At 39.4% G+C, this 18654-nt stretch overlaps 1 protein-coding gene across 1 annotated transcript in view; it reads left to right on the top strand.

The window, feature by feature from the left end:
- Positions 1-18654, top strand: part of CARPA (Carbonic anhydrase-related protein A) — a 331334-nt gene that overhangs the window by 253184 nt on the left and 59496 nt on the right. Inside the window, exon 6 of the mRNA XM_071599084.1 lies at positions 9118-9272. Coding sequence (XP_071455185.1) covers positions 9118-9272 — 155 coding nt within the window. The remainder of the gene's footprint in view (positions 1-9117; positions 9273-18654) is intronic.

Here is an 18654-nt window from a genome sequence, read left to right as displayed (position 1 = left end):
TCATCAGGTGGTTCTCATAAGCTCGCTAAGCTAAATGTTAACATAGGAAGTCAAAAACTGGAACAGATGGAACAGTTTGTCTATCTCGCAAGAGTTTTTGATCGAAATGGCCAAAGTAGTATGGACATAAGGAGTAGATATGCGTTTGGTAGAGAATCTTTCACGAGGTGGAGGGAATGGGTGAGAGGGACGTTGAGTCGAGATATTAAGAAAGGGCTATTTAAAACCTTTAGATGGAGCGTGGTGTTGCACAGCATAGAAACATGGTCATTGAAGCAGGATGATAGGAGGCTTTTGAAATCTGGGTGTAGGAAAGGATGGAGATGGTGAATTGGACAGAATGGAAAATGTATGAGGGGGGATGAGAGAAGATTTCTCGGATAAATCATAAGGATACAGAAAAATTGGATACTTGTTTCAGTGATGGATGCTGGGTTTTATTTTGTTAGGAGAGGCTATAAAATTATCATCGTACCATTTGATAGCCTGGTAGCTTATATCTACAAAAACCTAACATATCCGGTATATTACCAATAATAATTATCATTAACTCTCAAATTTCTTATCTTCTCCTCCTTAAATTCCTTTTTTAATGGTGTTTCTTTTCATCTCAGGACTCCCCAGGTCTTTCGTGAGCCTCTTGGTTCGTACCCTAATAAGCCCTCTGGTTTTTCAATCTACGGGCTGAATCACGAGAGTTGATATAACATCCTCACTCGAGACTGAACTCGGCATGGCACTCGATACTGAACTCGGGGGGAACGATTGGCATGCGAGGGAGGGGGAGAAAGATAATTGGCATATTGGACGAAATGAAGGAAGTAGAACGCTATATTTGGAATTGAAAAAGAGTTCAATATAGTTCGCGGTGTCAGAGTGTGTTATGTTAGACGGAGCTAAGAAATTTGGCCGTGATTATTGGCCTTCACCCATTCAAAACCTTTTCAAATGGTAGATTAGCAAATGATAATTAACTTTTGGCCCGTAATCGCCGTCGGTGACTTCTTTTATCTCCTCCATAAGCTTTCAACTGCCACGGCTGCACTTGGCTACGCCGCTCAATTGTTTCTCCGAGTCGCAATGGGGAAGGGGGGGGGGATTTTGGAGGCGTAAGTGGCGCGTTTCACGAGGCGGTATTCCTCGTCGTAAAAGTACCAACGCTTTTATGTGGCGGGTCATGTGCTGGTGAGATGAGAGCGTGTCATCATGGGATACCATGCTCGAACAAACGTCGATGAGCCAGGGTAACAACTAGAACACAGTCGCGCAACGCTTAATTGGGATCGCCGATTTGGTTCGTGATTTTCTATCTCGCCTTTAATTTTAATCTCATCGCCATCGACGGTTGCCGCGACGATTTGCCCATTTCGATCGGCCATCGGCCTTTTCTGAAATCGGTTCATTTTCATGCTGCTACTCGAACGTATATGATACAGGGTTCGTCCGGAAAATAAGTGTACTGAGCTCAGGAAAAAAAATGTATTACACTTTAACATATCTTAAGCTAATATTCCTCAAAATAGGACCCTTGTGAGTCGATACACTTGTTCCAGCGGCGTTCCCATTATTGGGACGCTCCCACGAAGGCATCATCGGGAACCTCTCGAAGACTCGTCGTCGACGTCTTCTCTGCCCTCCACGAACATCTTGTGCCACCGAAAGATCATGTTTCTGGACATGGCTGACTCCCCGTAAGCCTGGTTAATCATACCGACAGTTTCGGTAGACGATTCCCCAAGCTTTACCGCAAATTTGATGGAATAACGCTGCTCCAAAAACCTCGGCATCGCGTTCCGTGACGTGGGTCGAAGCGTGGAGGTTCGCGTTAACAGAGCTCCTCACTACACCACAGCTCAGAGCCGACTGCCTTTTTCAGCGTCGCTTGCCAACATACCCCCCTATAATCGCAGCCCGTCAGAGCGGTGCTGGGCGCGCCTGGAGCGGTGCGCCCAGCCCAGGAGTCAGTACACTTATTTTCCGGACGAACCCTGTATGTGGTATCAAACTCTCAGCCTGATCAAGCCTATTTTTCACATTGGTACTTATGACAATGGTAAAATCCTGAAGTTAGAAGCCGGTTATGTAGCGCGTCAGATATTGAAAATAATTCCATCAGTCCTACTCCTCAGTCAAACGACTGTATTCCAATGTCCCCATAAATTATCTCACTCCTACATGTTTTCCTGCATTCATTTTAAGCGTTAATATATATAGATTACAGACTTGTCTTCTTGTAGCTGTATATCCAGAATTATTTTGAACAGAGGATGGTGTATTTTGTTATCTCAAGGGAAAACTATGTAAAAAAACCGATACCTCAATTTTATCTTCAAAAACTAGAATAGCAGATTAATGTGATGTATCAGTTAATGTGAAACAGTGTGCCTTCGTGCGTCACCTCACAGGATGGGTGCATTTGTTTAGCGTCCTTTTATTTTCTGATTTCCTTGAGGTAAGTGGAACCTGACGCCATGACGCAAATTCGTGTGACATTATTTATTAATGCGTTTGCTCAGATTAATTTTTAAGTCTCTTGTATGTCATTATTTGCGAAAAGACCATTGTAATTTTTTGTAATCAATAAATGCAAAATATAATGAGACCAACCTCCGACATAAGTATATTACTAAAATATTCACTTATTTCACATTGATCTTAAACAGCACTTTGGCGTCTTCGTCGGACCTTTTAACGATGATGCAAGTATATAAACAATTACAAACACCCTATACCTAGCTGAAGAAAAACCCATCTGGGCGGGAATCGAACCCTCAACCTCTATTTTGGCAGGCGGGAACGTTAACCCTCGGCTCTGGTGTCGGTGAAATATAATATTATAACCGATTATCTACAAGTTATAAGAACGTCGTATCATGAGTACAATTTCTTCTCGAAGACGAGTAATTTCTTTCAATTCACGCAGTACCAATGGCTCAGGTTTCGTAGCATTTATCAATATGATAATTTTTTCCGTGATACGTGATTACCACTGAAATCCGCGAGATTTTTTGTCACCAAATGTTCCGAATCTTTTGTACCCACAGCAGGAGAAATGGACCAACACACAAGAGGAAAATTCGGCAGGGAAATCGGTCATACGACAGTTTCCGTATTTGAAATAGATAGAAGCGAGGGTTTGATTCCACTTGACGCTCAAGGGCACCCTAAGCGTTAACCGAGCGGTTTGATTTTTCGGGGAGCATGTCTTCTGCCTGGGGTTGCTGCAGGTGGCACAGGGAAAGGAACTAGGACCCTTATCGTGATCTATGCATTTCACATCCCGAGTGAGCTGGTGTTAGTTGAGCTCTAATGTCTAACCAACCCTCTGTTGAGGGCTGAACTGATTTTTATCTTCAAAGACGCGGTTTTTACTTATTTCCATTTATTTTTTAGGATATGGTTTCTTTATTCTAAGCCACTTTTAGCGAAATGAAATTAGATGATATGTATAAAGCCCAGGCATAATGTAAAATTGAGCTCTCAGCTAATGTAGCGCCGACCCCACCAACAAAGGCTGATGGATTTGCGGTGTCAAAGCAAAACTGATGAGCGGATTCGAATCCCGTCGAGGTCATGCATCTGTTTCATCATTTACTTTGTATTAGGTGTTTCTTACTCTCGCACGTCAAACCAACAATCGATTTGAACACGGTAGGCCATCTGGATTTGCGTCATTAGCATGTGAGTGGAATGCCGTCCACACGAAAGCAAAGCTAACGTGGAGTAAAGAGATTTTTGCTCCCATTTAAAAAGTGCATAGATAAAAGGGTGAGAATATCTACCCGTGTCTCTTATATTCCCCGCTAATAATCGTCGGACCGCGTCGAGGGTGCCTTGGAGCAAAATCAAATGGAATGTGCGCATCTGCCTCTTTCTCCCTTTGTCGCCGCGACATCGTTTACGAAAATCAGAGCACCAAAGGGTGGGTGTGGGAGAGGGAGGGGGGAGAAAGGAGGGTGCCTCTCTCCTCCCTGAGGACACTCCGCAGCAACGGAGGAGGTCGGACCACGACGCGTCACTTACCGCGCCTTTTTCCCTCGATTCCAGGGAAATTAGCGGGGGCAGGAGGGGGATTGGGAATACGACGAGAGAGGATAAACGAAAACAAAAGGGAAAAACAAACAAGCAAAAGTATTCGCGCGCACCACGTGTTTGCGCGCTCTCGTCAGTTTTTTTTATATTTTTTTGTTGTTTTGCCGCTTGGGGGGAGTCAGAACTCTCTCTCTCTTTCTGTCGGCCCCTTTTTCGGAAAAGGGCCGCCAAATCCATCGAATGAGTCGTCCGTGTGCCGGGTAATGATTAAAAAGTAAATTTAACAGTCGAATCCTGGGCAAACGAGAAGAGGGGTGACAAACGAATTAGAGGGATGAAGTTGGAGGGAAGTGTTTTTTCTCGCCAACGACCTGATGCTCTTTCGCGCATGTCACACCGCTCGTCATCTCCATTCTTCTTTTCACTCGTCCTCTCTGTGTGAGTTGAATTGTTCGTGAACTAAACACGTATATTGAACTCGCTCTCTCAGTGGGCGGCAGAATGGTTTTTCGTCGACGTATTTTCTCTCAAGTATTTATCGCTCATTTTATCATCCATACTGGTCGTCAATCTTCATAGCCTACTTCAAAGTGCCTACATGGTGCCCTGCAAGCAACCATGCCGTGGTGCGTGGCCTTATTTGTTTGTAAGGTGCAGCTGTCGACTCAATTGTTTCATCCACATCGTTACACCTGCATTCCATTACTTCACTTGCGTTACACTTCCGTCATCAATTGTTCTAAATATCTCAACTCTTGGATCTTGCTCTGCAGTTTTTTCTCGTTCACTTTTCCCACGATCGGCTTGTCTTCATTAGGCCGCGAAGAATGTTTCACTTGAGTAGATTTTCTTGATCAAAATTAAAAACAAAGGAAAGTTATGTGCCAGAAGAGCCTAAGTATTAAGATGTGTTTAAGTTGTAATTCAAATTTGAGAAGAAATATTGGGGTTTTTATTATTTGAAACTGATTTTTGGTAACGTTGGTAGGCGCAAAGTGGAGTCAAAAGACTTCAAAAGGTTGGTATTTTACCAATAAAATGCCTACTGACTGCTAATACCATGGGGTTAGAAACAAGGAAGAATCTCATCAGAAAATATATCTGGGGAAAATTTCTCCATGCTACAGAAGCATAGACAACAACCGAAGTGGAACGGGATGGACTGGAAATGTGAAAAATTAGTTGAAAACAATATATTGAAAACATTAGTTGAAAAATATAACTATAGAAGAGGTTCACTAAGAATGATAAAATACTATTTTCTAATAAAAACGCCAAAAATATGCAGGATTCACTAATGGAAAGTCCGCTATCGGTCACAATTTTTCTTGTGACCTGCCGCATTCGCCACAACTTGCCTTTGCCATCGTTTCTTGAAATAGGTCCGATAAAGATTTTTCTGCCTACTTTTCAGTTACCATTAGACTTCTCCCTTCTTTGTAAATCTTAACTTGTAGTTTTTTGTTAAATATATTTAATCTTTGTCGTTATCCTCTACACGACCATATTTCCTCCTTTCCAGTCTTCCCATCTCGGCTAAGGCATAGATTGTCCACTGCAAATATATGCTTAAACTATGTTATGAATCTCAGCAAGGAAATGAAACTGTTTCCAAGTAACGGAAATAGTAAAGGCTTCTTTTTATTGAGTTAATAATTAAGACGAAATTGCGCAATTTTACTGTGTCAATGGCAATTAAAATCGAGGTAATTTGTGAAATTGTTGTAAAATGCACGTAAAAACAAATTTAATTACTTTAAATAAGGACATTAGCGCTATTTTTGTCATTTTTTAATATTTTTTCATCATATTCAGACAGTTATATCTAGATAACTTAAATTAAATAACCCCTCTTTGGCTATTTGAATATCTACGTTCGATGTGAGTGCTTCCACACTTCCATACTTTCACTGCCAAAATACCTTTTTCTTCTGATAAAACACCTTCTTTGCCTTGGCTCTCCTACCAATTATTTCCATCTTGCTTCCCTCAGTAATACTGATTTTTGTTTCCGAGTAATAATAAAACTTCTACCTTCCTTCTCGATTTTGACTCGCGTGATGAATGGGTACATGCGTTGCCTGTTCCTTCTCCACATTTGCCCTTTTAATGTTAATGGAGTAAATTGAATTGTTTCGATTATATTTCCAATCTGTGTTTCTTGTCGTCCATTAAATATCGATAAGCTGGTATGTGTCCCAAGGCCCGACGGAGCTCAGTTCACTTATCATCCACGCCCCAAGGCAGGAGCCAAGCTCTAAAATTTCGAGTCCCATAGCCTTTACTTCCCTTTGCAGTCGTTCTATTCTTTTCATTTCGTGAAATCTGACGAATAGTTTAGCTGAGGAAGTGAGAGGAAAACCGGATGGGGTGAAACTACTTCTCTCTATATAATAAAGACATATTATTAATTATACACATATTCATCCAGTTTCCAAGCCCACGGGGGAGGCATTCCACTCGGGTGGGGATTCCTTGCACACCTCGGCGAAATGTAAATAAAGATCGGAAGACCTTGAGCGCGTTCGACATTCCAAACCCTCGCGTAACAATGGCAAGGGAAGCGAATGAGTCGGACTGGACTGAACGGACTTTGGGCGGCACCGTGAGGTATTTTTCTGAAGTGATTCTATTCACACGGCCTCCCCCACTTCCCCATTCCCGGAACATAATTTGCTGAGCGAGGAAGCCCGAAATTTCAATCTCAGATGCTCCCATCGTATTATGGCCTCAGGAAAGGATTTGAGGTAGTATGGAATGGAAATAGACGCCTGGCGCCATGCGACGTGCAGACAAAGGTATTCTCTAAAATGACATAATATATAGACACGATATTTAAATAATAATTGTAATTTGAAAATGGTTAATGCCTTTATAACTGCATGTGTCTAAATTATTCAAATCTTCGTTCCACGCATAATAACAAATCATATCAATATCGTTCACGTGGGTTACATATTTGTTAGGGGGTAACTTAAAATTAAAAACGAAACTTTGATTTGATATATGAAATATGATTATGAAAATAATAAAGAATATTGTTAAAACACAGGTGCAATCGCGAATTAATTCCGAATTAATGAAGACGATGACTGTAGGTATATCACCCAGAGTGGTATTGGTCAATATGATTTTCGAAGCATAGTTCCCGTTCGACCGGTGTGAGTTGACAGATAATATCAGAGAGATGGAGATATGATATAAAATTAGTCCGAGAGCGTAAAACTTCTGCTTCGCCCTTTCATTAAAACTGTCGATTTGTATCATTATAAATATGGAATGATACAATGACAAAAATGAAAGAGTTTCAATGTATAAGCATAAAAAGAGACGTTTCAGGCGTGCTATGGTGAAATATCACAATTAATTAAAAATTGGTAATTTTCCACGAAATAAAATTTATTGATGCGACCGGTTTCAATATAACTACATCATCATCAATTCAATACTCCGAGTCCAATATATATGCTGGAGAGCAAGTAAGGTGAGGGTAGTGGAAAGGAGGGAAAGGGGGAGGGAAAGTGGAAGGCAGCAGCATGGGTGACTACGTATGTGAGTGGGGGTAGGGATGGGGTGGGGAAGACAAAGTAAACAGGTGCAAAGTCTTTCAAAGCCCTTTCCCTTCCCGCACTCACATATGTAGTCACCCATACTGCCTTCCACTTTTCCTCCTTCTTCCCCTCTTTTCCACTACCCTCCCTTTACTTGCTGTTTTGTATACATACTGGACTCGGAGTGATGACTGTTACCTGACGATGATGTAGGTACATTGAAACCGGTCGTATTAATAAATTTTATTTTGTTGAAAATTGCCAATTTTTAATTAACGTATAAGCAGTATTACGTATCACTATCGATGAAAAGTGCAGGCAGGACTGTCATTTTTCGAAATCGATAGACAGGAAAGGAAAGATATTCTGTTAGAAGGGACATGTACGCACATGCTAATATCACTACATTGGGTGCATGGAAGTAATTTATTTAAAAACATTTATGGAGAGGCATTTCTACGGAATCGAGACGTGAGCGAGAGGAGCAGGCGAGACGAGAAGATTGGAGGCGGTAGATAGGTGGAGTGACCAATGAAGACGTGCTCCGAAGAGTGGGCCATAGTTGAACGAAGCAAAGAAGAGAGAAATTACAGAGGCATAACGCGAATCAGGTGATGGAAGAAATCAGGATAAGGAGATACGAGGGAATGATGAAGTGTGCCAGTAACAGAATGCTTTGGATAGCTGCTACAAACCAACCGTCGCACTGGCAACCCGTGGTGAATATGGAGACGAAGGAAGCAATCAGTCTGAAATATTAAATTCTCTACTTCATTTCTTCATAAAATAGGCTGTAGTTTTGTGTTCTTTTGGAGATAATAACCTCAGAGACAATAATATGTGTTTCGATAAGTCGTCTGAAAACAGCAAAATTTTAACGATTCCTAAGTACCAAAAATGACATGAAATATAGAAATAAATGGGAGAAGGAAGTTTTGAGATCATCCTGAAATGAAAAATAAGGCCAAGAAAGTATTTAAAAAGGATTATTGTATTGCACAATGTTTTAAAATAAGCAAACGTAAACTTTAACATTATTCCAATTATAAATTCACACAAGCATCATATTAAAGCAATGTATAAATTTTTATTTTCTTATTGAAGTAGCCTTCCCAAAATGATCAGTAATTTATGTTCATAAACTTCATTTTTTATCACATGTTGTGCTCTGATTCTTGAATACAATCGCTTAGTACGTGGTGTTAAAAAAATACCCCATATCTCCAATTTCCATTGCGGTCAAGTCAAACTTGTACATGATTGAGTGAATTTTAAAACCATTCCCTCCGTACGTTTATTTATTCTTTCTAAATTATGTCTATGGTAAAAGTAAAATGTATTAAAACGTTATAATAAATTCAGCGAAAACATGTTTACCGTACAGTACTATTCATATTCATTGCAGCCACATCCAAATGGATATTCAGCCATATTTTTCAGTTGCTCTCTCGCCTTGTCGTGAAATTTGTGTTTTTCATTTGGGTTCTTCCGAACTTTGACCTCAAATGGCCCTTTTCATTTTCACCCATTGCAGGTGCCTCCACGCCTATAAGACATCTGTCGCTCCACAGTTTAATGCCGGAAACGGAGCACTTCATGACGTACGAGGGGTCCACGACACATCCCGGTTGCTGGGAGACCACCGTTTGGATCATCCTCAACAAACCCATTTACATCACGAAGCAGGAAGTGAGTATCAATGAAGTGACTTGACAAGAAATAAATATCGCATTTATTTTTGCATTCACATCTTTTAAACTATGAAATGCCTTTGACTGCTCTGCATTTATAATTGATGGAGCCTCGTGTTAGAAATACTGATAAAATGTATTGAATTGAAAATTCATATGTTTCGAAGCGAAGAAAATGTAAGATGCATGGTAATATTTATCGATGGAAGACATGCCGATACATGCTGATAGGTCTCCGAAGAAGCGTATGGAAGGCAATGTAAAATAATCCCTTCTGTCAAATTCCCCATCCATGACCCATATCGAGTTTTAAAATGCATTATGTAACGTCTTAAGCGTTCCAATAATATGAAGCATGTGCGTAGCTTCAAATATAAATGCACATATTCCTTTAAGAATAGCGAAAATGACTCACAATTGCCTCAGCAAGCGCGGAGAATAAGAAAAAAACAACGTACTTTAATGAACTGAAGATTAACAATTGAAATAGAAGCTACTTACATTATCGCTGATCATTTATCCCGAGAGTTTATTTATTCCACCTTTTCCTTTCAAATACGAATTTTCCGTGTCCTTTCGTGTCATATTGTAAAATATCACAGCCCATATGATTTTATTTGCATCAAATGTAGAATTTTGAAAATTTTATTCATAGCCATTGCAAATCCTTTTTAATTCGATATAATGAGTGATATTATTGGCTGACATTAGAGTATGAAAACGCTTTCCGATTGGTTGAACTTGAAAGATACTTGTAAGCGATAATGAGCGGCGCGAGAATTTTATATTACGCTATGAATCTGTTGAGTCGTCAAATCTACAGGGTCCGTACAAATAAGTATCGGGACTGGTTCCAAAAATCAAAATTTATTGCAGTTATCATAATAATTACTTAATAATCTTCAAAATGCATTCCTTCTGCATCGATACACTCAGTACGGCGCGTCTACCACTCGTCAAAAGACCGCTGGAAGTCGGTTTCCGGAACACTGTTGAGAGCCCTTGTCCTCGCCGCTTGAACCGCCTCGATGGAGTCGAACCGATATCCTTTGAGCTCCTTTGAGCTACCCTTTGAGGTAATAACGTTGTCGAGAAAATCTTCATCTTCCTTGACGCAGTCCATATTTTCTTACCGAATTTCCACCCGCGACAGTTTTTGTTCTTCGCTCAAGACTTTCGGCGACAGCTCCTCCTTTCCTCATCGCAAGATCCTCTGTTACAATGGTGTGGAAGGATCCGACTAAAAGGCCGGTCTCCTCGCAGATAAGGACGATAAAAATTTATTCTTTTATATTTTATGATGTGAGCATTAATTAATTAACCAAGAATGATTACCTTTATATTTGTATATATATATATACGAGGGTAGGATGAAAACTAATGCACGAATGCTTGTAGACCACAAACAAAGTGACCTTCAAAATCACTCCTGGTGGAATGTAGAAGTAACATTACCCCTCAACACGCATGCGCAGGTTTGAGACCGATACATTAATCCAGTGTACTTTGAGAAGCGGAATTATGGAGACGTGTTCTAGTGCTATGTCAACGCGAGTTAAACAACGTGCTGTTATCGAATTTATAACTGCTGAAAAAGTGATCCCTAATGAGATTCATCGTCGCTTAAGGCTGTTTATGGTAACGATGCTGCTGATAGGTCTCTGTAAATCGATGGGTAGTACAATTTCGTGGTTTCGAGCCTGGAAAAGCCATATTTCTTGATAATACACAGACGATCACTGCCACAGACGATGAGCATCGCAAACTCGTCGAATATTTGATTAAAAATGACCGGCGAATAACTAAAAAGCGTTTCGCAAACTATATAGCAATATCCCAGAAACGTGTCGGCTTCTTTATTGAACAATTGGGATGCCGTAAAATCGGTGCACGATGGGTAACACGCCGTCTAACAGACCAGAACAAACAAAACTCACCTTATTCCCCGATCTTCCGCCTTGCGATGTTTATTTTTTTCCTCCACTCAACAGACACCTCAAGGGTAATGATCACACCTCGGACAATGTTATGAAGGCAGCTGTTTAGTCCTGGATTCGAGAAAATTCGCGTTGACATAGCACTAGAACACGTCTTTATACTTCCGCTTCTCAAAACACACAGGATGAATGCAACGACCTCAAATCTGCGCATACGTGTTGATGGGAAATGTTACTTCCATATGCCGCCAGGAGTGCTTCTGAAGGTCATTTCGTTTGTGGTCTATAAGAATGTGTGCAGTAGTTTTCATTCTACCCTCATATATATGTATACAAATATATATAATCATTCTTAATTAATTAATTAATACACAGATCATACAGGTACAATGTTAAAGAATATATCTTTACTAAATATATATGTATAACACTTTTATGAAAGTCTTACGGGTGTGAATAATAATATATAAATTTAGCACTAGGGGACACCCACAAATACACAGAAATACACATAGTGAGTTTCTTTTCTCTTTTGTGTGTTTCTGTGTTTTTGTCTGTGTCCACGAGTGCTAAATTATATATATATATATATATATATATATATATATATATATATATATATATATATATATATATATATATATAACACTTTTTGAAAGGTTCACGGACGTGAATAATAATGTATAACACTTAGCACTAGTGGGCACAAACAAAAACACACAGAAACTCACAAAAAAGAGACTCACTATTTTTCGAATTTTCGGTGGTCGTGACCACCTTTATCAAGGAAGAGAGGGACAGAACTCTCCTTTTGTTCTGTTTCTCTCTTCCTTGATAAAGGTGGTCACGACCACCGAAAATTCGAAAAATAGTGAGTCTCTTTTTTGTGAGTTTCTCTGTGTTTTTGTCTGTGTCCACAAGTGCTAAGTGTTATACATTATATATATATATATAAATATATATATATATATACACACATGAAGGATCAGGTTTTCCCGGCGTATGGTATTCAAGAAGTTCTCTCGGGTTTCCCACCGGGTCAGGTTGCAGTACACCGACGTTGCAGTTTACCGACGTCGGTAAACTGCAACCTGACCCTGTGGGAAACCCGAGAGAACTTCTTGAATATATACATATATATATATATATTAATAATTTAGCACAAGCACTATTTTTTGTGTGTTTCTGTCTGTATCCACTAGTGCTAAATTATATATATATATATATATATATATATATATATATATATATATATATATATATATATACATGTCATATATACACATATATATATATATTAATATATATATATATACAACACACATACATGCATGCATTTATATACATATATATTCATTTTTTGTATAGAAATACGTATACTAGATTTATGCTCACCTTCCTGTTTGTAGGCTGTTAAAATTTAATTTTCTGCCCAAAGGCTGCTGTTGCACCCAAATATCTTGGCGTGAATTCGTTAAAACGTTAATGTAGGCTCCCACTTGAGAAAAAAACATGAGCGAATACCGAGATTTTATTGCTCCCAAGCACAGATGGAAACTTGATGCCCAAGTAAACGGCCGGGCACTCGTTCAAACTCTCGGGACAAAAGGGTTTCTTTCTCTCTCTGCCCCTCTTAATTTTGGGCCGGATTGCGAGCCATCTTGCGGTTACTTTTTTTAATAAAATCTTAGTTGCGAAGAAAGAAAGTAGGGTGGAGAGTGGCGAGTATTTTTCGTTTTCTTTTGCCGAGGGTGCCGGGCGTCCATTAAACCCCCCGTCAACCCCTCTTCCGTTCGGAATAAACTTGGCCCTTAGCGCGTCTCCCACACCCACCCTGCTTCCCTCTCCCTTTCTCCCTCTTCCTCGACCCATCTTGCTCCCACTTCCCTTTAGTCTCCTACACACCTCCCACGCCTCTTCCCCAAACGAAGCATTAAGATTTCATCCCCCCGCACACTACTTCCTTCCCTTTTTTTTCTTCCCTCTCCTCGATGGAAATGAGGCGGCGCCTGCACCCGCGTTTTTTATATTTAATGGCGTAGAAATAAATGGGTTCGTAATGGATGGTAAATATACACTTAAAAAAATGAAACAAGCGTGTAGTATTAATCTATTTCATGACTCCTGCAGGATGCCTTTCCGCAACATGATTTGTTTGAACCCCTACTCCGGTTTTGTTTTCGTGAATTATTTCGGTGTGAAATACGTACCAGATATCCCACTCGTACCGAGAAGTTTCTGATTAAGCGAGCATGTTTCCTTTTATTTTAATCTTGAGGGTGAGATGTGCTTAATGCTCTCGCCTGAAAATCGAGGGGGATCGAGATGGTGCGGAGGCTAACGTACTGGCTTCCCACCCTGAGGGCGCGGGTTCAAATCCCGGCGGTGTTGAATATTTTTCAGAGGTATCTCGATCCCTACTTGAGGTGCTTTGTGGAGGGCACTTTGTGAGTGAGTGAGTACGCCGTCCGTCGGATGGGACGTTAAGCCGCGGACCCCTTGGCGCCTTTCGTAAAGAGTAGGCTAATGCCGACGCCGGGTTTCTCTCCACCCTTCATCCTTTCCTGTCCTTCCCCTATGGCGCAAATGACCTTAGCTGTCGGTCGCCTCCCCTCAAAACTACTACTACTGAAAATCGATGCACTGCACGCGTCAGAAATACGAGAAATCGAGGAATAGGTACCTAATGGCCATTGATGCGGGGTATCTTTAGAGAATTTGTTTCGTGTACGTTAAATGATAATGAAATCGTGGAAGCCTCCCATCTCTAAAGCCTGTCACCTCATACCGGAAAAGCATTATGGATAATTAGAGATTTGGTAATATTTTCAAATCAATGAAACTTTGCTCTTTTGGAAGGAGGCAGTTTTTCAATGTGCATCATCATTACCATGAGTATGTGGATAGTCACTGTATCGCCGAGCATTGGAGAAAAGTAATGACCCTCGTTATGTTGATATTCAATTGCTATCGGAAATACCGTCCACTCAGAGTGACGTACACCAATGGCACTCCAGGAGTCGGCCAACAACTTAATATTAATATAACCTCTTTCCACAATTGTCGACGGGCCATTTACTATCAATAGACTATTGGAAATTTTAGTGTATTTAAATCCATCAATACATTCCATCTCGTATCATACCCAGTGGATAAGCCTAATGAAAGAAGATTTTAGGTTATTACATGAGGTTTAATCTCTTTACTTATTTTTTCCATCCTACTTTATCCTAATGTATCCACGTGTACCCTTTTATGTATACCATTTCGCCACAGTCAAATTCACACAGCATTTCACACATATTCTTCTCTCCATGATATTTTTGGACAGCTCTTCAACGGTATTCACCATTAATTAATTTCTCGGTCTACCGAGGAATAGGGTATCTCAAATCTTATTTTTTGCTCTAGTATATTCGCGGTTCGTTTCTCGACGACGATTTACAAGTCGCCTTAAATTAGTGTTAAATGCAATTTCAAATTTCAGATCCGTGTGGTTTTATTTAACGGTTCATTCAATTCTCTTACAGCCATTGCCCATTTGTAAATAAATATCGTCTGTAATGTTTTCCACCCAACCTTGCTTGTGTACGGGAATTCAGCATTTACAATCAGTCAATTAATTATTCTTCAATGGCATAAGCAACTCTATCCCCATGGGCATCGTGCACCGGGACGAATGTGAGCATATCCTCTCTGACTTATTTAAAATTGATGCATGCATATGCAATTAACGAGGGAGAATCTCTATTTCATCATTTACATCTACATAATAACCCGCAAGCCCTCGAAAGGGCGTGTGGCGGAGATTGTTTGGTCACCACCTGTTAAAGGGAAAAAAACCACATGCAAAATCAAAACATACATGCAAACCTACACCCACAGTGGCGTATGCATTCATGCAAAAATCCTCTCATTTTACACGCATGCAAAGACATACTATTACCAACATTATACTATTGTCTAACAAACAATTGCACGTTAGGATGCAGTAAAAAATGTATCCAACAACGTGCAAGCTAGAATTTGAAAAGTTAGAAGGCGAAATTCCACCACCACACCATCGGTAGCATCGACGTCCGTCAATACTGGGAAAACTTCGGACCCATCGACTCTTTCCACTTCCGTTATTGCATTTGCTTACGATAAAATTCAATGAAATCATTGTACATTACAGGACTAAGACTTTTTGTATTCCCTCGAAAATATTCAAGTTTCTGCACCAGTGTCCCTTACTCTTAATTGATATTTTGAGACGAGGTTTGACATTTCCGTCAGCGTCTCTCTTGGTCCCCTACATATGGTGCGACACGCTCGGTATTTGTATGTCCACACAAAGATGACACCTGTCTTCCTTTTATGTATCAATAGAGTTTCGATTATGGCAAAGAGGATTTTTTAAACCCATTGATTCTTCTTTTCTTTCGTCCCCTCCTCGCCAGTTGGCATATTTTCTTTCTTCTATCCAATTTCACGAGGGAAACTGTCTGAGAGGCTCAAGATGCCTCGCGTCCAAATTCATATTAATGACTTTTATCCTGTTCTTCCATTCATTGAATTGCATCATTTTTACTTAACATCACGGGAAATTTCAGGACATACTAAAATAGCGCAAGAGGACGTGGGAGCAGGGAAACGCTCTGCGAAATACAAGTTTTGTATAAAAAGTATCGGCAACAATTTTTCCCATCTGTGGGCGTGAAGTGCTAAACTCAGACCGTCGGTTAAGTTCGCGCATGATTTCAGATCGTATTGGCATTGGTTAAATGACAGTACACACCATTATATCTGAAAATTTGGCGATGCGAAAGATCTCCGGTAAACTCGTCCCTAAGATCTTAACGGTTACGGTCCCGAAGTATCTCACGCTTTGTTAACGTGTTGCATATACCTGTAGTTTCCCACATGTAGCATTTTCTACATAATTTGAATTATTTCACATATTCATTGTAACTAACAGTTAAAAGAAAACTTAAAGTATAATGCTTCATGACAGCGTTGCATCAACTCCTGGCACACATCCTAGCGGTGGTATGAAGGGTAACACGTAGATGTAGTCGCACTACAATGTGGAGAGAGATACACATTTAGACATTTCCATTTATGACAACTTAGACAAATCTCTCTTTTCTTTCATTGCACATACTCGTACTCAATATCAACTAACTCTTTCAAAAAAATCAAAAATTCGGATTCTTTTGTTACCATTTGATTGAAAATAAAAAGTCTGTTTCTCTGGCATTCTAACATTAACACTTTTTGTGCCCATAGCATCGCTCATCTTTTCCATTATAATCTCTTTTTTCCGTACTTCTGGGTTATTCATTATTTATTGGCTTCGATATTTATTCTTTACATTTTCTCAATCAAAATTTAAACAGGACGGTATGTATTATTTAATGTTTTGTGTATATTCATTGGAGAGTAATTATCATCACATTGCTATTAAGGTTGTACGATTTCCATAATGAAGTTCTCTCTTTATTTTCATCCTCGGGTTTTACGAGTAGCAAGATCAAGTCATTTAAGTCATTTTCCTCAAGAATCAAAATCCTTGTCACGGATTAGTCAAATAATGTTTCTATTATTTAGAGGTGTGCATAAATTTGATATCGTTTCCCTTGCAGTAGTTGTGCCACTTCCCCCCGTTTGGATATGCGTAGTTTAGTAGCGTCATCGCGCAATAACGTAATGTATGTTATGTTTATTGGCGTAATCATGATCGTTAAGCGTATTTATCCAAAGAAAGTCACATGAGCTGTATTACATTAAAATTAGTAAAACTAGTTCGTGAATTGAAAACCTTTGAAGACTATGACTGCACTTGAGCGTAGTTTGGAGGCTTTTGAGATGTGGATATGAAAAAGAATGGAGAAAATATGAATGACAGAGAGGAAGGCAATTGAAGGAATTTTAAATATCTTGAGTGAAGATAGGAAGCTGCTGGGGGAAATCCGAAAGAGGCTGACAGAATGAATGGAGGATATATTAAAAGGTATTTGGGGTGTCAAAGGCGATGATAGAAGGGATAACGTTAGGTAAGCGGGGTAGAGGGAGGAAGGGAGTGGGCTTTTTAGACAGAGTCAAGTCCGCCAGAAGTCGCGAATGAAACAAAAAGAAGTTCTAGCTTAATGTGTTCTCAAGATCCGACCAAAATCAACCTTATATATGTTGAATACCTCGAATTGATACAGCGTTCAATTAAGGTCAAATTATCAACCCGATGATTGATTTTTTATTCATATTTATATAGTACCCTGCAAGTCACCGTTAGGATGTGTGGCAGGAAGTGGTAATACGCCAGGCTACTTTTAACTCACAATACAAAAATTTGATCGGTTATCGTTCTTGGGAAGAATGGCATCTTAAATCTATCTGTTCTACACTTTATCTCTCTAATTGTAATTACATGATCTCCCCTACCGTAGCACGGTGGGCTATTCATACATCTTCAACGCTATCACCAAGTAGACATCCTTCCAATTTATGCAAGAGATCTAATCCCTAATTTAACATTCGCTCCGTGAGTATTTCCCAGCCTAGATTCTCTAATAATTTGTATACGCTACTAAGTTTGTCGTAACAGTGTTTTACAAATCTAGTTCCTCTGCGCTGCACGCGATCAATCCAACTTTTTGAAGATACCATAGTTCGTGGTAGTCGAGGCTGTGAGACCAAAATGAAGATCTATACGACGTGCAAAATTCAAGCACTCTGGTTAAGGGCTACCATACCATTCTTTTCCTTACATTTATTGATGAATTTTCACTATTCATAAAATTTCAACCTAAGGAATCAACCGGGCTTCGAACCCAGCACTCTCCGGCCACAATAATTTACCCTGTAATCGATAGTCTACTCGACCATCATGCTATGTTTAATTTTTAATGGTGGAGTTAAAAATAATATTTTGAAACCAAACTATACATTTATACAGTTTTGCAAATAATATTGTGTTATATATATGATTAAACCTAGTTCCTAAAGCAGTGACGTCAATTTTCTCAATTTCATATGGCACAATAGCAAATAATTGACCACCAAAAATCAAATGGCACATAAAATTCTATTTGTATTCAAACTCACTGAATCAACTAGATGCTTAGGGCTTTAATCTTAAATCCTAAAATACCTGGATGGATCATAAAGGCGAGTTTCTAGCGATATACCAATATGAAGCCAACGAAAAGAGTGCATATATACTCTTTTTATTGGCTTTATTTTGGCACTTCAAATGGAAATCGTTGCAATATTTTTCAACACACGGTAATATGAAAATAATTTTACTGTATTCTTACGTTTAATTATATCATTGAAAGGTAAATTAAGAAATAGAATAATCTAGATGTCGTATTGTGATATTTGTCACACCGTCGTTAATGAATGTAAAGTTGTTCTAAGTAAACCATTATTCATTATTTGCTAAATTATGTTTAATTGATG

The sequence above is a fragment of the Hetaerina americana genome, unplaced genomic scaffold, assembly GCF_022747635.1.
Source record: "Hetaerina americana unplaced genomic scaffold, ioHetAmer1.1.p SCAF_104, whole genome shotgun sequence".
Lineage (NCBI taxonomy): Eukaryota > Metazoa > Arthropoda > Insecta > Odonata > Calopterygidae > Hetaerina > Hetaerina americana.
Note: the sequence above shows the minus strand (reverse complement) of the source record. Positions and strands in the feature narration are given on the sequence as shown.